Genomic DNA, 25,025 nt, shown 5'->3' with positions numbered 1-25,025 from the left:
ACTTTTGAGATGCCTTCCTTCATCTATCAAAATTAATCAGGTCCTCCCCATTATACTCCTCATAGGATCATCCATTTTTCCTATATTAAACTCTTCTTAGTTTGAAATAATATGCTTATATGTTTACTTGACAACATGTGTTTCCTTCATCAAATGGTAATGAAGATGGTGTACACACATACACTCTCTCTCACACATACACACACACTCCTACATACATGCGCAGAGGGGGGAGAAAGCTGCCAGTATTTTAAAATGTAGGAAGCCAAAATGAAAAATAAAAACAATCTAACAAAAAAATACGCATGCTTATATTACATCAGCACTATTGACCAAAAATGGGATCTAGAAATACATTTTATCAAACAATACCATCAAAGCTCTTTGATTACATTAGTATCTTCAAAACTGTCTTCACTTAAGAAGTGACAAAGAATCATACTATGTCCAAAAGAACGCAATGCTGTTTCCTTTGCAAGGAGAAATCTAGAAGAAAAAGCTTTCTTCAGGTCAACAGTCTCATCTGGTTAGAATGATGCACATTCTGCTGAAAATCCAGCTTGATATTAAATCAACCACCACCTATACTTAGGTATCTCTTACCATCTCCAGGCCACATGAGTTTTAATCATAAAATGAGTGATAATATCTTACCTTCATAAAGCAGAGAACTATACCGAATGAAATCTTGAATTCCCTTTTTATAATTTGTGATCTTCCACACCATGTATTCAATATTCTGGAAAAAGGCCGCTAATCAAATAGGAACAGAAGCAGCTATCCTCCTGACTTACAAGGCATGATCATCAAGGTTCCTTGAAACAACACCTCCATAAGGGAATATGTCCTTGAGAAACTCCAACAGCAAACTTATGCTTCAATGAAGCATTTAATGGAAAGTCTGAGTTTGTTTAGAGTGAGGTACATAAATAATTCTTTTTTTTTTTAAGATTTTATTTATTTATTTGACGGAGAAAGACACAGTGAGAGAAGGAACACAAGTAAGGGGAGTGAGAGACGGAGAAGCAGGCTTCCTGCTGAGCAGGGAGCCCGATGCAGGACTCGATCCCAGGACCCGGGGATCATGACCTGAGCTGAAGGCAGACGCTTAAGGACTGAGCCACCCAGGTGCCCCATAATTCTTGATAATTTTTCATTTAAACTCAGTTTTAGGGGAAGACAGAATATCACAGAAAATATCACAAAGGAGGTGTTAATCACTCAACATTTGGAAAATACTGAAGAACAATACTAACATCACAAAGAGTTTAACTGCTACTAATCTCTACTTTTGTCCTGGTACTCTAGGAGTTACCTATTCGATAGAGACTCAGGAACAATTTCTTGATATAGAAAATCTGAAAAGTATAGAATAGTAAAAAGAAATTTCACAATAAAAATAAGGTTTCATTCAACTATTCAGTGAACAAAGAGGTACATATTTAAGAATAAAAATAGAAGATATAACAAATTTCAAATTACTTCTACTGGTAAAAGGATAGTTTCTTAAAAAAAGAATTCACCACTACTTCCCCCAAAAAACTAATAATCCATGAAGAAGACAACCAAAAAGTCTTTAAAGCTAAAAATGTAACAATACAATCATTCCCTTCAAGACTAAAACATTTCATAATTCTGTAGTTTAAGAAAAGTTAAAATAAAGCCTTATAAGCAAAAGGAAAGCTGTTCTGTTTTTTAATGTCCTCAATCCTAGCAAGTGGAATTGAAATGTGGCTGGTATTGTGAGATTCTTTACTATCCAAAGGATATCAAATAGAATAAATTTTTCATCAACTTAAAATTCAAACATAAATTGGTACTTACTATTACTTTCTACATCACCTTAAAAAGGCAATTACTATGTGTCAGACTCATACCAACATTTATTGCCAATATTTGACACACATATGGTTCTTGCGGATATGTTTTAATATTTTATTTTCACGACAGGATGGCAATGGTACTTACTATTACTTTCTACATCACCTTAAAAAGGCAATTACTATGTGTCAGACTCATACCAACATTTATTGCCAATATTTGACACACATATGGTTCTTGCGGATATGTTTTAATATTTTATTTTCACGACAGGATGGCAATGAGTGTTCTTTAAAATTAATTGCGACATTCTATAGTCTACTCTAATATACCTATATATTATACTATAGTATACTATAATATACATTTAAAAGAAGTTGGAGATTTTTAGTCTTCAACTACTACATATTATCTTCCTTTCCAAGTATATTATCGCTAACATCCTTTAGAATACAATGTAATCAGAGTTTGCCAAAGTAGGAGTTGCATCATTTCTTCTTCCAGACTTTAATATGGTACTCAGCACAAAAGAGAAATTCAGTTCCACAGAGGGTAGTCTACCTGGAGTTTGAAAACCTTCCATTTTTAAGAAACACCTACTATGTACAAGGCATTGTGATAGATACTGGGGATAAATCCTTAAGCAGAAGAGATTCAATTTCTGCCTTCATGGAGTTTTTAGTCCAATGAATGAGACATGAATTTATCAATCAGAGAACTGTATTTCTACAAACTATGATAAACACCATGAAGGAAAAGTAGGAGTGTCATCATGTGAACACCTGATCTACTTTGGCTCATGAGAAAAGGCTACCCTGAAGAAGTTATGATTGAGTTGAAATAAGAGTGTTATTAGATAGAGACAACTCGGCAAAAGGGTAAAGAACAGAATATGTGCAAAGACCTTGAAGTAGGAGGAAACATGGTGTATTGAAGAAATTGAAAGAAAGCTAGCCAATATAATTCATCAGAATTGTATATGGGGCACGAGTAGTTACATGGATACCAGTTAGGAGGTTACAATAGTTCTCCAGGTGAAAGATAGATGGTATCTCATTAGGAGGGAAGTAAAGAAGATAAGGGAAAAGAAGGCAGATTCAAGAGATACTTAGGAGAAAATCAGTGTTATAATGAAGCCAGGTAGAGTAGCATTAGTAGAGTTTTAAAGATGATAGATCTTTAAATTTTTCAGTTGTGAGACCAAACAGTAAAAAGCTGGGAATTTGAGCTTATGTGACGTTCCTCAATAAGCCAGATAGCAATTGCAGCCAGGTTTTCTAATAGCAGTAACATCTTAGGAAGGGTGATTTTAGGAAATGTGCCAGAAGGTCATGACCAAGACTACAGTAAAGTCAACCACGTATTTAAAAAATAATTACATATTATAGGTCCCACTTCTGAATTGTCAGTTAGAAGGATATCAAATGATAAAATTACTGGGATTTTCAAGGTACATGTTTGTAATATCACATTATATCACTTATTTCTTTCTCTCCTTTGTACTTATGTGAAAATAAGATTTCAAGACTTAAAATATTAGGAGTTATATCAGGGAGATCATATTACACCTGAGAATATTAGGGGGGAAAAGCCAACCAAAATTATATCTGAAAGATGCTAAAATGTCAGGGAAACAAATATCATCTTATGACAAACAAGATATCAACGTCCAAGATGCATAATAGTAACAGCAACTTCCACACAAGTAGCTTTTTGATCAGGAAAATAAGACAGATATGCTCATAACTCTATTCCTTTCCTTGTTTCAGATGACTAATAAATGGAGAATTTTTACAAGTCTTATTTCTTTCTGCTTTATGTAACCAATATAATAAAATTTCTACTAATCCAGTAATAGGCCTAAAGTTAACAGACCTTATGGACATAAGGTCTCCTTCAAATGGACTAACAACCCCATTTCCCATATACCCCAGCACTGGAAATTGATCCTCAGCTCCTCTATTCCTTGAAGCAGAAGTTTTAAACAAATGGTAAGGAATAATAATTTCTAGTGTTTGACTTTAACATACTAGTTCTCATCTATAGGTCCCAGTCAAACCCCACACATGGGTGGACCTTAATATATTCTAAAATCTATTTCTTGCTCTCTCTTTTTCTTTTCTTCTTACTACTTATATTCCTATGAAAAATTATCTTCCTTAGTCTTGGGTGGTCCAATGTATACATAATTATTTTCCCATGGGTACTATAAGAACATGGCATGCCTGTAGTTTTCCAGATTTTCTGATATGCTGTGTTAAAACATACAGTAATTAGCACTGTGGTCCCACACACAATAGTAGAATCCTAACAGGAACACTACCATGAAACAGAAACACCACTTAGTCAAAACCCCAAGCTGAGCAAGGTATAAATCAATAGATGACAAAGATTTACTAATGACCTGTAACATAACTGGTAAAATCTAGAAACGTGTATCTTATTTATGCATCTATAATCCTTGAATTGTTAGTAACAATGCCACATCTGCAATGATGGAGTGGTATACTGAATAACTAATATTGTAATTGATCTCTAGAACTGTCAATAAATCAGTGCCATAGAACTTCAGAGGAAAAACGGACCTTGGTAAATATGTAGTCGTTCCCTTCATTTTACAGATGAGAAGAGGGACGAAGAAAAAATGTAGTAAGATCATTTACCTGATTTCTACAAAATAGGAAAGACTCAGTAAATACTTGTAGCATGACAAAACCCAGGTCTGGTTTCCTATGTGATACTCTTTGCATGTCTCTAAATTAAAAAACAAAAACAAAAAAAACCTTTTTTAATCTACATCTGGACTGAAAAACCCATGAATTTGAATTCTTGAAATATAGATCCTAGTTGCTGACACTGAACCAGAGAAACTGTGAAGAACAAAAAAATTCATACTTATTTGTTCAAATGCTGCATATCATATTACATATTTTCATTCCAAAACTATCATACCATAAAAAACCCTCTAGACCGACCAACACATAAACATAAATACAGCATATTAAGCTTATAGCTAACTATTTTTATAATTTTAAAAATTAAGTTTGAGGGCGCCTGGGTGGCTCAGTCGTTAAGCGTCTGCCTTCGGCTCAGGTCATGATCCCGGGGTCCTGGTATCGAGCCCCGCATGGGGCTCGCTGCTCGGCTGGAAGCCTGCTTCTCCCTCCTCTACTCCCCCTGCTTGTGTTCCCTCTCTCGCTCTGTCAAATAAATAAATAAAATCTTAAAAAGAAAAAAATTTAAGTTTAAAGAACACAGAATAGGGGCGCCTGGGTGGCTCAGTCGTTAAGTGTCTGCCTTTGGCTCAGGTCATGATCCCAGGGTCCTGGGATGGAGCCCTGAATTGGGCTCCATGCTCAGCAGGGAGAGTGCTTCTCCCACTCCCTCTGCCTGCCTGTCTGCCTACTTGTGATCTCTCTGTCAAATAAATAAATAAAATCTTTAAAAAAAAAAACAAAAAAACACAGAATAGTCCTAATGAAGAAGCCAAAAAAGGAAACACACAGCTTTAAAGATTAGTCAAAGGGGGAAGGGTGAATCCTAGTTTTGCCTCAGCAATGTCAAAAATGCAGAGTGGGAAGATCCAAACTTTTGAGCTCTAATTACTATCTGTAGGAGCCTCAAGTTTCCTGCATCTATTAGTAAGAGCCCCTATTCCTGCTCTCTCCCCAATCTACTTCCCCAAGTGACTACCCAACTACCTGTCTGGAGTTCCCCAAACTCTTCAGGCAACCTTAGTTACCCAGAGATTGCTCTGTGCCTCTCCAAAATAAATGCTTACATTCTCTAGACAAAGCTTTGGGGATCAGAAAAAAAGGTCTCATTTAATTCCTCTTGTCAATGGAAAAAACAGCATCTGTTGATTTAAAGATGACCTTTTCAAAAGTTCCTATGAGCTGAATCCTTAGAATTCACTGACCCTCTGGGACAAAACACTGAAAAGACAGCCAGGCACTACCAAAAGTTTTCAAAAAAATGGAAGTCAACTATGTCTGAGTACATACAGACAAGCATTTTCTAGAGATCTCTTTGGACTGAAAAATAAGCATCTTCTTTCTCTGTGTTTTTTTTTTTTTTTCTTCTTCTTCTTTAAAAGCTCCCTTACCAACTCAATCTTATCAAGTTAAGAGATACAACTTTCATAGCATGGTCTTCCCTTTCACCCTTAAATAACAAATAGACCTTGCCCACTAACTTCCTACTCTAACCAAATATTTTTATTCCTTTAACAGAACCCTTGATTCTGCTTTATATCCTGCCTGAGCTATTTCTGGTTTTTAAAAATTCTTCTTGGATCGTCCAAGTTTAAAGTTGGCCCAAGACTACTTTTAGCATGTGGTTGCATGCATGGACACATGCTGTCAAGTCTCTTAATTTATTGTCCCTCTCAGACACAGATCTCCCCACTTAATAAACCCAGCAAGAACTCTTTGGTTTTCTTTTGGATTCTACTCCTTCCCTTCCACACAAAGTCAGGTTATGATATCCAGACTTTATTAGTTTAAAAGGGCCAAATCTCCAGGGATGGTGGTAAAGGAACTCATTTGGCTATTCAGTGTTGCTCCAGACTTGGTATTAGAGAACTGAGGCGAGAGGGCCTGCACTTTTGCCTGAGTGTGTGCTCCCTCCCTCCAGCTGCCCTTTCTAAACCTCCCAGCTTGCTACCTGTTGGCAGTGCTGGTGTTGCTGCTCCCGTTGCTGTGTTTCTGTGCTCGGCTCAATCTCCTTGGGGGCTTTGAATGCTGCAGCCGGGGGCTCGGCATGGAGGGGAACGTGGAGGCATAGCCATGTTCACACTCTAAAGAGACAGCAAAAAAAAAAAGAGAGAGAGATGATAACAGGAATGTACCCAAATCCATGGATCCACAGATCTAAAGTCCCTGCAGTAAAATGCTGCTGAAAACAGCAGAAGAAAAGGAGGTTAACATTTTTCCCCTTTTTGGTTGGAAGATAAAATTCTCAGTCAGTCCTTCCCAGGACATCGATCCTGTAACATTATATACAGACCCAACCCATCACCTGAAAGGGGTACAAATACTTCTTCTAAACCAAGTAATTTCTCCATCCTCTCCAAAATCCTTTTCTCCAAAACTCTTGACTGAAACACACTGATTTCTGAGACTAGTAGCCACCCACCTCAATTATTTCACCCGCCTCGAAACCCCCCTTTAACTCTCTCCATTCTAGGTGTCTCACTTAGCGCTCCATTTTCACGTATTTCAAACCATTCAATTGCCTCATCTCGGAGGACATTTTCTCCCCCGACACTTTAATTTCCAGAGTTCCTACTCTTCACTCCCCAGTCTCTTTACAACTCTTCGAGTCTCGGTCCCTAAATGGGGTCCCGTCTCCTCCCACCTCAGTTTCTCAGAGGTCCCTTCCCCACAGGTGTGCATCCTCCTCCCCACGGGCTCCTCGGCAGGCATTCTCTTCCTCGGCCGCCAGCCTCGCCGCCTCCACCCCTACCTGCGCCGCCCCCTTCCCCCTTGCTTCAGTTCTTTCTTCCCTCTTGCCTCCCAAGTCCTCGGGCTGGCGCCCACTCTCAACACACTCCCTCCCTCTGCTCTGGCCCACCTCCCCTCTGCCCCCAGATCCTCGTCCTCCCGGCACACACAGGCCCGCGCGGCCCCTCCCGCACCCCTCCCCTCGCCGGCTCCGAGCGCCCACCATCACCCGCACCCCTCCCCACCCGCTCTCCCCTCAGGCGCGCACCCCTCCTCACACCCCCCTTACCACGCACCTCCCCTCACACGCGCTCCTCTCCTCACACGCACCCCTGCCTCCCCGCACACGCGCACCCCTCCTCACGCACGCACCTGTCGCCCGCGCACCGCTCCCCACACACGCACCCTCCCTCCCCTCACACACGCGCTCCTCACTCACACTCCTCCTGCACGCACCTCTTTACACACGCACCCCTCACGCACGCAGCCCTGCCTCCCCTGCTCACGCACGTACCCCGCTCCTCCCACCCGCGCCCTCCCTCCCCTCACACATCGCACCGCATTCCCCGCGCGGAGGAGTGCGCGGGCTCGGGTGGTGGCGGAGGCGGGGGCGCCCAGCCGTTACCTCGGTCTCGGCGCTCCAAAAACTCGGCCGCCTCAAGCAGGCGCTGCACGTTGATCATCCGCACCCTCTCCATGGGCACCGCTGCTGGCGACCGGGGCCTCTCCGTGCTCCCTTCCCCGGCCGACAGGAGGCGCCGCAGGCGGCTACAGGCCGGCGCCGCCCCGGCACATGTGCGGCGGGCGGGCGGGCCAGCCCGGCCGCGGCTCGGCGCGCTCTCCGCCGCCCCCGCCGCCCCCGCCGCCCCCGCCGCCCCCGCCGCGCCCGCCGCAGCCGGCAGCCCGCGCGCGGTTTGTTTACCTCTCCGCGCGAGCACGGGGGAGGGGCGGGCGCAGCACCGAGGCCCGCCCCATCCCGCCCCTTCCTCTGCCTCCTGGGAAATGTAGTCCCGCCCCCTCCCACTGCACACCGGGATTGGTAGTGTACACACACACACACACACACACACACACACACACACACACACAGTGCGCCGGCGCTTTGCCAAATTCCGCAATGGCTGCTGGGAAATGTAGTCCAGTGCGACTTCTGTCTCCAGGGTGTAAAGACTAAGAAGTTATCTGGGCTTTACTTCTGGGAAGGAAGAATTTGAGCCAGTTACCGGGAAGCTCTTTTCTCAGCGACTTCCGGCGGGTGCCCAGGACCTGGAGCATTCATTACCTGAAGTGCCATGTTCTAGTCCTCTATCTACTACCACTTTTTCATGTAACTTCCATGCCTCAGTTCCCCCATCGCAAAATGTGCTGTTCGGCTGGCGCACACACAAGCATTTGAAAAGCCAAGATCACGGTTCAGAAACCGGGGATGATCCCATCCGTACCACAGAAAGTTTCCATGAGGCCCTTCTTCCACCTTGGTTTCCACGTAGAGGTAGTTCTGTATTTCGTGCGTTCTTAAAAAAAAATTATTTTGCTCTGGACCCTCGCTAGTGTCTTTAGAGGCTAGAAATCCTCTCTGGTGTTGCCAGTGAAAGACATAATTCAGTGGGTAAGTGATTTGGGGCTGAAGTCACAAAGGGTTCAGTTTAAATCCTGACTCGGCTAGTTACACTACCTGTCTAGACTCTTCAGGCCTCATTTTCCTCATGTATAAAATAGATACAGTTACTCCATTTATCCAAACATTGAGGGCCTGCCATGTGCCAGGCACTGTACTAGACATAATGTGTACAGTAATGAGAGAAACAGATATGGACTCTACTCTCAAGGAGTCTATAGTCAGTAGGGCTTATTGTGAAGATCAAACGAAAAATTCCAGCACTTAGTACATGCCACTCAGTTAATGGAAGCTATGATGATTGTTTCCTCTCTTGTTCTCCTCCATAGAGAGGGAACTGAAAGCAGGGGCTAAAGAGAGCAGGGACCACATTAAAGGATTGCCAATGGCTGCCCTCTCTTCCATTCTCATTCCAAGTCCTCAATCTAACAAGCCCTCAAAGTCTAGACCAGAGTTTCTCAACCTCTGCATTTCAGGCAAATAATTGGGGGGGGGGGGGCGCAGCCTTGTGCTTTGGGGGGGCAGACTTGTGCTTTGGGGGATGTTCAGCAGCATTCCTGGCCTCTACCCACTAGATGCCAGTAGCACTCTACCAACCAAAAAGGTCTCCAAACATTGCCAAATGTCTGCTGGGGCACAAAAATCACTCCCAGTTGAGAACCATTGGTCTACGGAGAGGAAGGGCAAGAGGGTCATAACTGTTGAATGCTCTAGGAGCAAGCTGGGAATTGTATAAACATCCATAACTTTTTCCCACCCTGATTATTTTAACCTGCTGGTGGACATCCAAAATAACAGGAAGCTCTTGGTGAGGGGAGAATTTCCCCTTCCCTGTGGTCATTCCAGTGGCTACTGCAGAAAATATCATCTCAGAATGAAAATCTTACTCTCAAAAATGTCATGAGATTCATGCTGCATTTTAATGCTCTCTCTCTCTTCTTCTTCTTCTTCTTTTTTTTTTTTTTTCAAAGTGAATAAGATTTCCAATGAGGTCAAAAGCTGCAAAATTATGCCAGCCCTTTTAAATATTACGCTTGGCACCACATTTAAGAACCAAATAGATATTCTATCAAATGCAGGGAGACCCAAAATGAGAGGTGTTCCCACGCTGTTCACAGGAGAGTTTATTTATTTTGTAAAGACTTTGAAATAGGGACTTTACTTTTTCTGTTGTTGGCTAGGTCACTTCAGATCTGGGCTTTCCCATTAGGTATTGGTAACAACCACTCTTGACAAGGGACATGTTGGGTAAAGGGAAGAATGGAATTATTTAAAAGAAAATAGCTATTCACTAAGATCTGTTAGTTAATGGCAGAAATTATTAGGTTGAAAGTTAGTTTCTACCACTTGTAGACGCCTTAAGCTTTAGATCCCAAATTGCTAAGGGCTACTGCAGGAATTTAAAAGAGGTAGATTAATGACAAATAAAAGTCTCCCCAATGGGAGATAAACCATGTGACATGCAATAAAAAAAATGTACCAACTGAAAATACACAGGGGTTTAAATCCATAGATCATAAGTCCTAGCAGTTATTAAGAGAAAGCAGGATGCTCAGTGCATGTGCCTGACCTTTCATAGTTGACCTCCAGATGAATTAACCAGCCCTTCTTTTAGAGTCATGGCCAAGAGGGAGAGGAGGAAATGGAAAGTAGGGCGAGAGTCACCAAAAAGGCCACCTGCATATGTTGAAGAATAGCAGAGTTGATGGTGATGGAGGGCAGTGGGCAGTGTTAAGGGCAGATTTATGTACAGGAATAGTCAGTCTTTTCTAATAGCAAATGAAGGTGCCATTTCCTTTTCCCTGCTCTGGCTGACTCCCAGAGTTCTTGCTTTGACATTGGTCACAAAGGTCTCCCGCAGCACAAAGCTTGGGGCTCTAGCCTCAGGAAAGGAATGCTCTTCTCAAACCATCCCTCAGCACCAGTCCCAGCCTGGAAGAACCTAGAAGCAGCTGTGGCCTTTCTTTTGCTCAAATGAATCCAGTTTGCCCTACAAATGCAGATGGGGAAACTGAGGAAAAGCAAGGCTTCCAAAGTCTTCCGACCAAAGAACCTGGAATCTTACCCGCAGTCTCCGGTTCTGTCCTCTCCCTAAAGATCTCTCTCAGGGGAGCATCATTTGAAGTTGGAAAAAGTCCTCCTGAATCCCCCAGGCCTCTAACAAACACAACCCAGATGGGGACGAGCTGCCCTCTGGAGCAAGAAGGCAAAGCTCTCCGTTCTTAGGGGTTTACTCGATGCAAATTTCCAAACGACTTATTGCAGATTCATGAACTATGGAGGAGACTGGTCTGTATTACATCTTTTCTGCAGACAGGAGAGATGGAAAGAGGGGAAGGGACCATGAGGTTAAGTTACAAGGCCAAAGTCACTGTATTGGTAATAGCTGGTGCTTAAGAGAACTTCCCTGAAAGTGCAAAATGCTTGCTGTACAGGGCACCGTTTTCTGCCATTATCTTTAAGGATGGGGGTTTTCAAGTAATGAAGGCTGGAGATGGAGGAAGGGTGAGTCCTGAGCTCCTAAATGAGAACCTTCACAGTTATACGTCTTTCCATCCTCCACCCCAAAATGACAACGGCAGCCTCCTTCCCACCTCTGCCCTCAGGGCCCCCAAAACGTGAAGAGCAGCAGAAAACCTTTCCTTCTGCCCAGTGAGTCAGCCTTGCCTAACTTCATGCGTTAGCTCTCCTCAAGTCAGCGGCAGCTCAGAGCTGCGGGTCTGCGTGCAGCCGAGATAAATTTGGGTCTAGAAAGGATGACGTAATGCTAAACCCGAGAGGTGGCTGCCGCCTCCCAAGGCTCCAGTCGCCAGGGCTGCGGGCTGACATCCCCAACACACGGAAAAGCACCGAGCACCCAGGTGCCTGAGCTGGGGAGACAGGGAGAAAAAGGACGTGGGGGCGTGGGGGCGGGAGGAAACGGCAGGGGGAGGCAGTGTTCATCTGAGATCGCTGAATCTGAAGTTTGTTGTTTTTTAACTTCAGTTTTCTGGTGAGATCAGGCCACTGGCAGAGGCTCAAACAGCTGCACTTGACTTCCATCCTGGCCTATCTCTTCCCCCTTAGAAAAGGGCTTCTTACAATTTTATTAAATGGCTCTTATTACAGCAGCCTATTCCGGTGATTATAATGGATGTGTTAATTTCTCGAATGTCCTATCGCTTCTTTTTTGCATTAACTTGGATCCAAGAAGAAATCTGCATTGCAGGACTCAGTTAATATGCACATCTAAGACATTTGCTGCCCCTGGAGCATCCATCCCACTTGGGGGTACAAATGATAAGGTATTCTGGATTTTGGAAAAGGACTTTGCTAGGGACATGCCAAGTTAATGCCTCCCCTGTCCCCCACCAAATAACATTTCATGGTTAATTTCATAGAAGCTTATATCATTAAGCTTATTCCTCAATCTAGTCTCCCATTTTCCATTTTTCAGATGAGAAAACTGAGGGCCAGAGAGGTATGGTAACTGACCAAAAGGCCACACAGCAGCTATCTATCAAACCCCCCAAGCAAGGATTAGGATTCAGGCCCACAGACTCTCATCCTGTGCTCTCTACCCATCTCCATAATTCTTCTTCTGGTTGATCAGTGTTCTTATAAATAAACAAACAAACAAATAAATAAATTAGAAAAAGTTTTCTGATTTTTTAAATTTGTGGAGTCCCAAACCTTTAAATATCAGGTTACATTCCAAAGGGATCCAAAGCCTGCTTTTGTTTTCTGTTTAAGGTTCATTCTTCTCTAAGGAAAGGGTGGCCAAGCAACTCCCTTGCTGGTGATGACAAGCCATGGGCCTAACCTCATTACAGCAGTTTAATTAAAAGACTACCACAGGTAAATAATCTTTATTGTATGGAAATGGTTTCCTTCATCAGGAATGCCTCCTGAATACTTTTTTCAAATGACATTTCATCATTTGTTGCTCTAGTCCCTTATTATTCTCCTTTAATTTGTGGTTATAATCATTTATACTGGTAGATTTCTTGACTTTCAGCCATCCCTGGCATATAGCCCACTCAGCCATGGTATGTTAATTCTTTTGAAACATCGCTCATTTCATGAATTAATATTTTCCTCAGAATGTTTGCATCTATATTTAAAAGCAAGAATATACTATATATATCTTTTGTTGCATGTATCAGGTTTTGGATGCAATGATCTGTTCTTTCAAAGGTAGATGCAACTTGATTTTAAAACCTTAAAAAAAAAGAAAAAATTGCCAGAGGCCTTCCCTGCTGCTAAGAGGATGCCCCACATTCTTGCCACAGCCCTGGGTAACCCTCCCTCCCCTGCCAGGAGCCTGGCTAGAGCTGCCCTGCCCCCACCCACTGGCATCAACACTCCCTTCCAGACAGCAGAAACTTGTGGAGGTCACTCTGAGGCTCAGCCAGGCCCTGGAGACTATTAAGCCACACACCCAGCCTGCTGCCTTGGGGCTGAGTTCTCCGCCTCAGGTGCGCCATCTAGAATGAAGACACCAGGCCCTTCCTTGGCTCCTCAAGGACAAGACTGATCTCTCCATCTCTTCCAGCCCCAGCATTCTGATTCTAGGATTCTGGGATTCCCCAGAGAGCTTAGAACAATATGCCTCCATTTGTATACTAGGTTCCACATAATGAGAGCCAACTGTACATGGTGCTCATCATACAGTCAATTCATGGACTCCTCAGCACACCTCTGAGATTCCCTGGTTCACAGATGAGGCCTAGAAAGGTTAAGAGATTTGCCCAATGTCACATAGGTCATGACCAGATTCAAACTTAGATTTTCTAATTCTGGGACCCCACAGCATATCAAAGTATGTTTAATCAGATCAGCCAAACAAAACTGGTTAGGGCATTGGTCTCAACCAGGGGTAAGGCGATCCCCTGAGAGGCTTTGGAAATAAATAGGAGTGTCTTTCTTGAGTGTCACAATGACTGGGGGGTTCTGCTGTCATTTAGTGAGTAGGAACCAAGGATGTTACATCCTGCAGTATTCTGGACTAATCTGCACAAGAAGAACTGTCTCACCAGTAGCTCCCTTGTTGAGAAACACTAGGTCAGAAGGTTAAAGAGAGAGAACTCATCATTCATTCAACAGATATTCCTTAAGCATCTTGAGCACTAAGCTAGATGCTGAAGATAGAAAAGTGAATGAAACTACTTAATGAACCCGGGGCTCAAGGTGCTTGTATCCTAGCCTGACACACTGAGGACAAGCCAGCAAAATCAGAGTAAATTGTGATAGGTAGGATAAAGGATAAATAATAAATGCAGGGTGGCTTCGGGTGGATAGGAGGACCAGGGCAATCACAACGGCTGCCTAGGCTGGCCTCTCAAACTTTAATGAGCACACAAATCCACCTGGAAATTGTGATACAATACAGATTCAGATTGAACAGGTCTGGGGCGGGGCCTGAGAGTCCCCTTTCTGACAAGCTCCCAGCAGATGCCAAGGCTGCCCATCTTAGGACCACACTCACTCTCAACAGTAAGGGTGAGATAGGAAAGAAACTATCGAAAGGTTTGAAACAAGTACGTGACATGAACCCAGTTATATTTAAGATCACTCTCGTTTCCTCGATCTCCACTGAGGAGAGGAAGAGGTTGGACCTGCGCCGCTTGACCGGAACCAGCTGGCCCACACCGTCACGGTGGCAGCCAGGGTCTATAGCTCATCTCTGCAGCTCACACATGCTTCTCCCCTCCGGCTTCTCTGGCAGAAGCCCTTGGCTCAAAGCAGGGCCAGACCAGCTGCCCTACAATCTAGAACGCCTTCAGGAAACCCAGCACAACCTGGTAGGGTGTGGATTCACACCCCTGACATCCTAGTGTGCAGAGCCACAGGGGCTCTACTGGTTGGGTGAGTTCCCCAGGGGCTGCTGGCCAAGGTGGGACTGCACATGCAAGGAGCGACACCCTAGACCAGTGTCCTTCAGAAAAAGGGCCCTCATCTGACTTTAGTGTCAATACCCAAAGAGCCCTGGAAGCTTTGGGCTGCCTTCTCTCCGCCCTAGGATGAGTGGGAAGTAAAGGAAGTCACTCCAGGGAGGCATCCCCCAGGGGACCCTCAGCTTGGACTTCAAACATTCCAGATTCCATCCCTTTCCTCTTGCCCCTTGAGGCCTAACTTCTCATAAGAAGAAAGAAAAACCTAGGTTTGAGTTTCAGCTCCACTCTATGTTAGCATGTGGCTTTGGGGAACTTAGCCTTGCTAAGGCCAAGGCTTTCCTCATTTACAAATGAGGATAATTCTAGCACCCTCCTATTGTATGGTTGTGAGGATTTAATACAGAACACTTAGCATTGTGCTAGTACATAGTAACTGCTCAGTAAAGGGGGCCATTATCGCTATGCCTTTGGAAAACAGAGACAACATTGCACTTGTCAGCAGTCCCCTTGGGGACAGCTTATCAGACTCCTAGGAGACAGGCAAGAATTATTTATTGGTCTCTATTTGTCTATCATTTGTACTGGAATATGAGCTGGAACTGGAGACCATACCGCCTGCACTTTGAAAGCACCAAGCACAGGGCTTGGCTCCTGGCAGGTTTTAGACATTATCTGTTGAATTGAGCTAAATTTTACAGCTGGTGAAAAGAATTAAAGAAAGTTGTATGCAAGGCACTCAGAGTCTTAGGAGTCAAGAAATATGGTATGGGAGGTCAGGTGTGGTAGAGGAAGACGGAGATTAACACAGGGATGCCATAAGGCAGTTCTGGGCCCCTGCAGAAAGAAAAACAGAGGCCGCCCCAGCTCCCACCAGCCACCTATGGCCACAAACACAGCAGCCCTGGGCATGCCCTCCATTTTAATACAACAGTATTAAAATTGTCCCAAATCATCTTTATTCAAGTATTCTTGCTAATGGCCATAAAGACACAAGAGTAAAATATCTCAAATAGTAGGTAATCCAAATCCCTTTTTATTGGCTTTAGTTTGAATGTCCCAATCTCCCCCAGGACACTATGTTTATCTTTCTAATTTTGCTGTGTTTAAATTTCCTTAGCAGATGCTGGAGTTGGATATAAGAGGTATGTAGCCAAGGGCATGTTATATGGGAGAGTGGGCTTGGTAGGAACACTGGTATGGACAATCCTCCAAGTACAGAATGCCCCAATCTATAAAGAGCTGAGAGTGGAATGTGCTTATTTACAAGGCTGCTTATAGGATACTTAGTTTCCTAAGCTCAGGCAGAAAAAAAAAAAAAAATTCAGATCTGTAAAAATTCCAAACACAAAACACAAAAGATTTTAAACACAGGGGTGGGGTAGGGGGTGCAGGGAGGGGAGGGACTATTCCTTTTAGGAAGCTTAAGATAAATTTTTGTCCCATCTGTAATGATGGCTAGAACCAAAGACACCAAGTCCAAGTCAGATGCAATTCTACATTGTTGGGGTTCACTTTAAGACAAGTGAATTTCTAAAACCTGGCACTAGAATAAACACTCCATGCGTGAGGGCAGGGACTGTAGCTCCAGGACTAGCAAAGTGCCTGACATAAAGCAGCAGTATGTGCTCCTTATATATCGGTTGAATGAATGAATGAATGAATGAAGACATTCACAGAACAAATTTAGGGAGAATTCCTGACAAGCAACATAGTTCCACAGATTATAAAAGGATATGCCATGAGGGCCTTTTAAAGAGAGAGTCTCCAATCTAAATTTTTTAAAAAAGGGATCCTATTTACATATATTTCCTGGAGATTTATTGCTCAAAGCAAGGGTCACCTGAACTTTCAAAATGTTTCACAAGCAAGGGGCCTAACACAACTCAGCCAAGATGAGGAAGTAAAGAAGTCTCAAGCTCTGGAGGATGGCGGCAAATTCCCATTATTTTTGGCCGGGGAGATCAAGTCAGCTGTTGACAGCTTTAACACCTCCAGTCAGGCCACTCAGGGACTATGATATCAGAGACAATTACTTCCCCTTAGTAGCAGAAGAACCAGAGAGCAGGTGTCTGTCCCTGTGGAATAGAAGCCTCTCTCCAGTGCGAGCCCAGAGCTCCCCCCACCACTCCCGGAGGAGGCCCCTCTGGGAAGACTTGTATTTCTCCTCCTCAGATAAGGCTTGGGTAGCCATCCTGTCACTGTCACTGCCTTTGGGCTGCTTCTACTTCCCCCAGCCCCATTGTAAAAGAAAATATTTTTTTTCTAAATGGCAAATTCAAATTAGCTTCATTTTGAAAGACCATTGAGAATGTTGCAATGACCTTTGCAATAACTGGACACACCCTAGGATCAGTAAACTAGGTTTGAAAATTGCTGACTTTATAAGCACCTGACCTGTAAAACAAAAGCCCAATTTGGGGCTCTGCTTGTAATCCAGTCTCACACCGGGCGAGAGGCCCAGAAGAGTCTGGTTCTGCCCCTGCTGCATCATCTTGGGCAAGCCACTGTCCCTCTCTGGGCCTCAGCCTCCCCATCTATACAGTGAGGGTGATGGATACTCTGTGACCCTCTGGGGCTCCTTCTAGCCCTGACACTCTGTCTTGCCACCAGCCTCCTTTAAAAACAAAACCTAAAATGGAGTGGAAGGAAGAATGGAAAAGTCAAGAGAATGGTTCAGAAGGTGAGACAGCAATACGTGCCCCCCGCCGCCGGTCGCTGATTTCTGCCTGCTGAAAATTGCTTTCTTCATTCTGCAAGAAGATTCCCATTTCTTGCTGGGTTGTTGCTTTTTTGCTCCTTTTTCTCCTCCCTCTTTCTCTCTCTTTCTCTTTTAACTCAAAAGCCACAAAACCACAACTCACCTTCCCCAAACGGGTCATTTGGAAGCCAGAGCTGTCGGGGGTTAGGTGTGTCAGGCCTGGCATCCTGGTGGTATCTAAGTGAAGAGCAGGCCAGGGCAGCCATGAGCTTCTCCTCCAGAAACCCAGTTTAAATCAATATTTATCCAACTGTATTTATAGAAAGTGGTGGTGGTAGGGAGGAGGGGATGGGGTAAGGAGGCAGGGGGGATCTAAAACAGAACAAGCCACAATGACTGATGCAAATCTTTGTGGCCAATTCGTTTCTGCAGGGCTGGGCATTTTTTTTAAGGCAAAAGACCCGGCTTTTGATGAACCTGCTGTTGGCCCCAGTACCATAGCAACAGCCCAAGCCCTCTGATATGCCCAGAGGACAGACTTGGGAAAGGCAGCAGGAGGGGGTGGTGTTTCCTAGGAGCCTAAACTTGAGTTAGGGCCAGGAGAGTTGAACAAGTCTGAAAAAAAACCTCTCTGGTCGGCTTTTCTGTCCTCGGCCTCACTTCTCAGCCTTTTCTAAGCAGGGTGTGTACAGGAAGACCTTGAACAATCAACAGAGTGTTTCAAATACCAGCTCTGCTATGGGTTGCTGGGTGACCTTGAGCAAGTCATTTTACCTCTCTGGACTTCATTCCTTGGCTGGAAAATGTGTACATGCATATATGGTTAAGACTGCAGGCTCATTCTGGAATCAGAGGCCTAGGTTCGAAACTCAGCTCACTAAACCATATGACCTTTGGGCAAGTTACTCAACATCCCTGCACCTTGGTTACCCCCTCCATAAAATGGGGTAATAAAATTGCACACATCATGGGGTTGTTGTGAAGACTGGAGGAGATAATGCACATTTAGCTCCATACTTGGTATATAGTCTGTGCTCAAAAATGGTAGCCAGTACTGATTACATAATGCAGTTAGTTGCTGATGCAACATGCAACCCTCTTCATTTCCCTCAGTTTTCCCTCCAAACTCTTGACCAGCCATCCTCAGATAAAAATCCCCATTTCGGGGTATGTCAATGGGAGAGTGTTTCCATCAGCGAGGGAGGGTCAATGAGCAGCTATTGTTTTCCCTTGGAACTGATGGGACCTCCTTTTTCCCCCCAAACCAGGAATGGCTCAATTCAACTTCTCCAATATTCTAAGGGTCCCTTGGGTCGCCTCTGCAGGGTGCCCGGTCCCTGGGAGCTCTGGGGTTCTGAAAGCCACAACAATATTCTCAAAGTCTACTTCTGGCATTTACCAGTGGGCAGAAATCATATTTAAAACTGGAAAAAAAACTGAATCTGAGAAACATAATTTAGGATGCAGCGAAAATAAAGACCTGATTTAAGAATGTTCTTTACACACAGCCCCCAAAACCAAATATCCCACTCCACCCCCACCGTCAATCAGCCCACAGAGTTTTCCGGGAAAAGCAAGTACACATAGTAGATGCTCAATACATATTTGCAGAATGAATGAATGAATCGTAAGATGCCTGCTATGTAGAAATGTGACCTGCTTGAACGTTAGTTGCCATCAAAGCCCTCAATTTTAGCAAGGCTGCCCTAGTCCCCTGCTCTAGTCCTCTAGTCCCCTGCTAGTAACTGATTCATTTTCCGGGTCACAGCAGATGACAGTGGGCACTTTCAACTCTCCAGGCCTAACCTACCATCTCTGTGCTGCCCCTGGTCTTTACAGGCCAAGGGCAGTCTGTGTTGATTATGGGAGACCCTCTTTCCTTGGAAGAGATCAGTATTTCCAACTCTTCTCCAAGTCCCTAGAAAGTCTTTACTGTGTCTCCTGGCCTTCAAACCTGATCACTGTGCCATAGCCAGTAAATGATAAATCCAACCAATCAAAGAATGTATATTAAGTGTCTCTGTATGCCCAGTGGTGGGCTCTATGCAATGGTGGCCTATACTGAAATGCTATAGGTGATCTTTTCCCTTAGGATGCTAATCACCTCCCCAGGAGGATAAAGCTAATACACAGGAAGCAAGTAGAAGATTGCATGGTTACTGATTATCAAAGCTCAGAGAAGAGGCTATTTATTGAGCACCTACTATATTCCAGGGACTTTAAATGTTTAAATGGAGTTGTTCAGCAATGATGTGAGACTGGTTCTACTGTCATCCTCAATTTACAAAAAAGAAATGGAACCTCAGAGAGGTTAGGTAACTTGTACCCAAAGTCACAAAGCCAGTAAGCGGCAAAGGAGGAATCTGGGCCCTGCTTTGGGTAACCGTAAAGCTTTCAGTCTCTCAACTACCGTGAATTAAGAAATAGCCAGATGAGGCTTCCTAGAGGAGGTGGGAGCTGACCTAGGTCTTGAAGGGTGAGTAAGATACAGATAACCTCAGAGGAATAAGAGAATGAAGCCATTCTAGACAGAGGGAAGAGTCTGAGTCAAGCACGGAGTCATGACTGCGAAGCGTGCTTGCTGGTGGACCTGCTGGACAGGAGCAGAGAAGATTAAGAGAGGAAGGCGGGGCGGGGCCAAATGACACCACAAAGCAGCAGCTTCCTCCATCAGGAGGAAGAGGCTGCTCCTTGGCCTGTCCATGCCCCTAAGAAAGCACCTCACCCTCAACCCCACATAATCCACTCCAGAGAGCAATCCATGCCGTCTCCTCCCATGTAATCATTCTTCTCTTCTTAAAAGCATTGCCCCCAAACCGACCTTCTGCAGACACTGAGAAACCCATTTCTATACTCTGGACGTTACCTGTTAGAGTAGCTTCTACTTGCCCCACTGAGCAGCTTTTCTGTGAGTCTGGTTCTTTTTCCCTTTCAGTTTTAACCTTTTCCAAAACAGGAAGTAAATATTTGTCTATCAGTCGGTCCTAAGTTGCCACCCCTTCACTGGACCCCAAATGGATATAGAGGATGCCAGAGGTGATTTACATATAACTTCTGATTTTGTGATAACCAATCCTAGTCTCCATGATTAATATTTCTGGAGACCTTTAATTTGAGATCCTTAAGGATTCACATCAGTTAGAACGTCAGGAAAATGTACCCACATATCCTTGGGAATCCTTGTCTTGCAAAACTGGGTGACTTAATTTGAACACCCTCTCCCTGAGGAGACTCACCATATCTACTGGGAATAATTCAACACTGGGGCCACAGCTTGGTGAGCACTCCTACTACGGAAACCTCAAAGAGGCAACGAAAAGCAGTTCTGGCAACAATGGAAAATAAGGCGAGCTCCTGCCAAGTAAGTACTTTGCAAACAACAGTAAAAACGAAACGTGTGAACTCGTGACCACGGTCTACTGGTGCATTTCGGGAAGGTCTCACAGAACCCGAAATGGAGAATCAAGGCTGACACCCATCTCAGGGGAGAAGAGCGTCCCTTTAAGAAGGAATTGTACCAGCTGGCCACACTACAGCTCCCAGAGATTTCCTGGCTTGCCTCCTGGCCCCACCCACCAGTCTCTGGCCTCAGCAACGCGTGACGTCAGAGAAAGCTGAAGCTGGCGATAGGCTGAACAACGCAGCTAGGTCAAGTCCAGTCAGAGGAAAGAAGTTTGTCTCCATGTGGAAACCATGTGTCTCTAGCTGGGAGGGGGAGGAGGAGGAGGCGGAGAAACTGAGATCAAGTGATTACAGGGGAACTGGCTGAAATGAACGCGGAGAGGTTGTGCACCTGAGCCGGCCAGCAATGCCCTTTGCAGTAGTGACCTAAAAAGAAAAAAAAAAAACCCAACTTGCCCAACAAACAAAGCTTGAGCCCCCTCCCATCATAATAATAATTAAACAACTAGGATCCCTGCTTCCTTCCAAAAACCAGGGACCTGAGAAATGCTGGAGTCCTATCGGAACGCCCAGATCCCCCTCCCTCCCCCAACAACTGAATGATGTAAGCCTTTCGGAAAGCGGGGCTCTGAAGCAAAACAAGCCCCGCGCGCGCGGAGCGACCCGCAGTGCCCGAGCCCGGCGCACGCACGACCCGCCCCCCAACTCGCGTTATTGCTGTGCACACGCGGACCGCCGTGACGCGCGGGCATTGTGTGCAGCGAGCAGAAAACAACGGCGAGCGCCGCCAGCGCGAAGAAGCGCCCCCAGTAAAATGAGGCAGATGTAGGGCCCGCCGTTTTCCGTACCAGGAAACCCAGACCTGGCGGGAGGTCGGGGGGGGACCGAAAGTGGGGAGGATAAAGCAGCCCCTGTGGGCCGCTTCTGTTTGCAAGGGGCATAATAGAGGGCCCGGCGATGGTCGCCCGTAGTTTGCTGGAGGTCACCCTCGCCAGCAAGAGCTACTGGGGAGGGGGCGAGGGCCTGGAGCTGGGTCCCTGCAGCCAAGCCGGGCAAGGCGCAGCGGCCCACGCTCTCGGGGAAATCTGGGGGCCGTTGGCATCACGTCATGCAGAGCCAAACAGCGGCGGCAAATAGAGGCAGGAGAGCTAAAAATACTCCCGCGGGGAGCCGGCCGGAGCGGGGGGGCAGTAGGGCCGAGGGGCTGATTACGCACACGAAGTTGACTTTGACTGGGGCGCTGAGGTTCCCGAACCCCTCTCGGGGGCTGCGGGGCTTGCAGTGCGGTCACTCGGGAGAGGGACCGGGAGGAAGCCCCCTGGCTTCCTCCGCCACAGGAGCCCCGCTCCGCTGCCGTTGGCCCGCCCCGTGCGGGGTAGCCCGGCCCGGCGCGCCCGGCCCTCTGCTTACGTGACTGGTGGCCACGCCGGAGCCCCGGCACGGGGTAAACTAGGAGGTGGCGGCGGCCAGGGCGGCCGGGGACGCCGCGGGGGAGGCGGCGGGGGCGGGGGCGGAGGTCTCTGATTGTCTGCGGGTGCGAAGCGGGGGGCGGGACGCGGTGGAAGCTCTCCAGCCACCTCCTTAGTACACCATGCTTGGGGGGTGGGGGACCAGGTTTGCCACACACTGCCAAGGTGCCCTCTTTGGGTGCACCCCCCGCCAGAGTCGTCACCACGGGACAGACTCCGGAGAACCCCGGACAGGGGTGAGGGGTAGCTAAAGAAATCGCGCCCCTCCCCCCTCCAACAAAAGCAAACACACCAAACAAAACCACATCTTCACCCAGCTCCCCACCAGCTCTGGCTTTTCAGAAACTACCCTCCTGACGAATGCACTCCCCCCCCCCCCTTGAATAATCGCAAACTGAGCCGGCTACACAGCCAGCGATGCGCCTTTCTCGCAATCCTGGCACTCCGAGAAAACAGGAGAGAAGAGAAAGAAAAGAACATACACAACCGTCCTCCCCACACAAATCCTTGTTTTTGCCTTCAGCCACTACACAACTGGCGCTGGCAACACACGGTTACTTTCACCCTGGAGGCCTGGGGTGTTGGTCAGCTAAGGTGTTTTTGCGTTTGAGGACTGTTGTTGTTGTGTTTTAGGGGGAGGAGGTTGCAAGATCTGACACGTTGCAATCGGACCATTTCCCCCACCCCCCCTCGTCTCATGGATCTTCCTACTTGTTCGGACCGATTAAACAGTCTGGTTTTCTCCAGTCCATCGGTTTATCTGCCTCGACCCCTTCCCCCTTCTCGCAGCTCTTATTTGTGAGGACCGTGCTGGAGACGCCGCACACGCGTGCCCCCGTTAGGACGCTGAGTCGACTGCCTGGGAGGACTGGGGGACCCAGCAGGCAGGGGCAAAAATGAAACAAACAAATACAAAAAGGAGGCCAGGCCGGGGTGGGGCTCCCAACACCCCCCCCCCAACATTGCTCTCCACCTGAATCCGCGAGGGGGGGGGGCAGGAGGACGGCAGAAATCGACAAGCAGGCGTTCGCCAGGCGCGCTCGCTCGTAAGTCGTCTCCCGGAAAATAAAGAAACCGCACACAACAGCCCACACCTTCTTCCCCAACTATTGTTTCCTGCGAGATCCCAAAGTTTCCTTTTAGCTGTGTCCCCCTCGCCAAGTTTCCCGGGCGCAGGACGGCGGGTCCGGGGCGAGCTGCTGGCGCTGCCTGGCCCAGCCGGCCTGTTTGGGGGAGGGGGGGTGGCGGCACCCCAGGGCAACAGAGGTGCTGGGGGACTGTGTCCGTGGACGCGATGGCCTGAGCCCCGCTGCGAGAGGGGAGGAAAAAGCACAGTAGACAGGAGGGAGAAGCCGAGCCGAGCCAGCCAGACCAAGCCCATGCCGCGGAGGGCTGTTTGGTGGTTGTTGTTGTTATTGTTGTCGTGTGTGTCTCTTGTGTGTTTTTTTTCTCGAACCGCTGAGCTCTGCCTAGGATTTCCAACTTTGGGCTTCTAATCCTCACCCCACCCAGGAACGAGCGACAGAAAAACAACACTTGTCTGCCCGAGAAGGCTGGGGGGGGGGGGGGGGGAGAAGGAAGAAAGGCGACCTCGAAGAGATGAGCTCTGGGCTCAGTTGTCAGCCAACAACACTCCCCCGCTTGTCCACCCGGCGGTCCTCCCAGCCTCCGGGAGACCGACGGACGGACGTACCGACAGCCCCCCCTCGCCCCCCCCCCCCGCTCGTCTTTGTTACATCTTTAGCAGCTTTGTGCGTGCGTGTCCTTTCTCCGGTGTCATCGGCTTTACTGCCGAGGGCTGGATGTGTGTGTTGGGGGGAGGGGGGCGCGGGCCGAGCTGGCGACAGGGGTCGCCCAAGTGGTTGAGGAAGAAAGAGCCGGGCGCCGAGGAGCAGCCGGGGCCCCTAAACTTACTTTTGTTTTCTTTCTCGATCTGCTCCAGGTAGCTGGCGGCCTCGAGCAGAATCTGCACGTTCTGCAGAAAAGTGTTGATGTGCTTCTCCATCGAGTTCTCGCTGGTGTTGAAAATGTCCGAGAAGGGGCACCTGAGCTTGGCCCCCGCGGGCTCCTCGGGCTGGGCCGGGGGCTGGGGCGCGGCCACCGCCGGGGGCGCGGCGGGGGCCAGCCCCGCGCCCTCACAGCGCGCCTCCTTGCGCGGCCGCCCGCGTTTGCCCATGGAGGAACCGGGGTCCGCTGAGCTCGTCCTCTTTTGGGGCTGCGCTGCCCGGCCGAGCTCCGGTCCCCAGAGGAGACCCGGCTGGCTGGAGCGGAGGAGGCGCCGAGGCGAGGAGGCGACCTGACTTCCCGAGCCTCGCTGCGTGCAGTTGTGTGAGTGTGTGAGTGTGTGTCGGTCTCGCAGTGGGTCTGTGTGTATGGGAGATTGAATGAACCTACAGGACAGACGGAGGCGCTCTGGCGCCTGGGTCCTAGTGCGAGCCTGTCGCCATCGGACCGGTCAAAATAAAAGGTGGAGACAAGCGAGGCAGGGACCGCCCTCAGCCCGTCCCCGCACCCTTCCCCGCCTCTCCCCAAATCTTACCTCAGAGTAGAGCACTGTATTTCAACACTAAGGGAAAAAATACTCGATGCCTCTAAGTGGACCTGCATAAAAACAAACTAGTAAGCTATTTTTTTCTTCACATAAAAGTAAGACCTCGTGAACGGTCCAGCACAATGCCTCGCACATAGTGAGTGGGT

General features: G+C 47.0%; 1 protein-coding gene across 3 annotated transcripts in view; it reads right to left on the bottom strand.

Annotated features, from left to right (window-relative positions):
* MXI1 (MAX interactor 1, dimerization protein) overlaps positions 1 to 24,700 on the bottom strand; it is an 84,843-nt gene extending 60,143 nt beyond the window's left edge. The window contains exons 1-2 of one of the 3 annotated variants that reach the window (XM_064595262.1): positions 24,243 to 24,700; positions 6,487 to 6,619 (exon numbers count right to left, since the gene is read on the bottom strand). In XM_064595262.1, coding sequence (XP_064451332.1) covers positions 6,487 to 6,619; positions 24,243 to 24,504 — 395 coding nt within the window. In that variant the 5' untranslated portion in view covers positions 24,505 to 24,700. Of the gene's footprint in view, positions 1 to 6,486; positions 6,620 to 7,890; positions 8,126 to 24,242 lie in introns of those variants that run through there. The other 2 variants (XM_064595261.1, XM_064595263.1) reach the window with 2 other exon arrangements.
* Positions 24,701 to 25,025: the final 325 nt, after the last annotated feature.

This window comes from Mirounga angustirostris, unplaced genomic scaffold (genome assembly GCF_029215605.1).
Source record: "Mirounga angustirostris isolate CCGP_5_RB_7025 unplaced genomic scaffold, mMirAng1.0.hap1 SCAF_6, whole genome shotgun sequence".
NCBI classification, from domain to species: Eukaryota; Metazoa; Chordata; class Mammalia; order Carnivora; family Phocidae; genus Mirounga; species Mirounga angustirostris.
The sequence above is the reverse complement of the archived record's forward strand: the minus strand, read 5'-3'. Positions and strand labels throughout refer to the sequence as shown.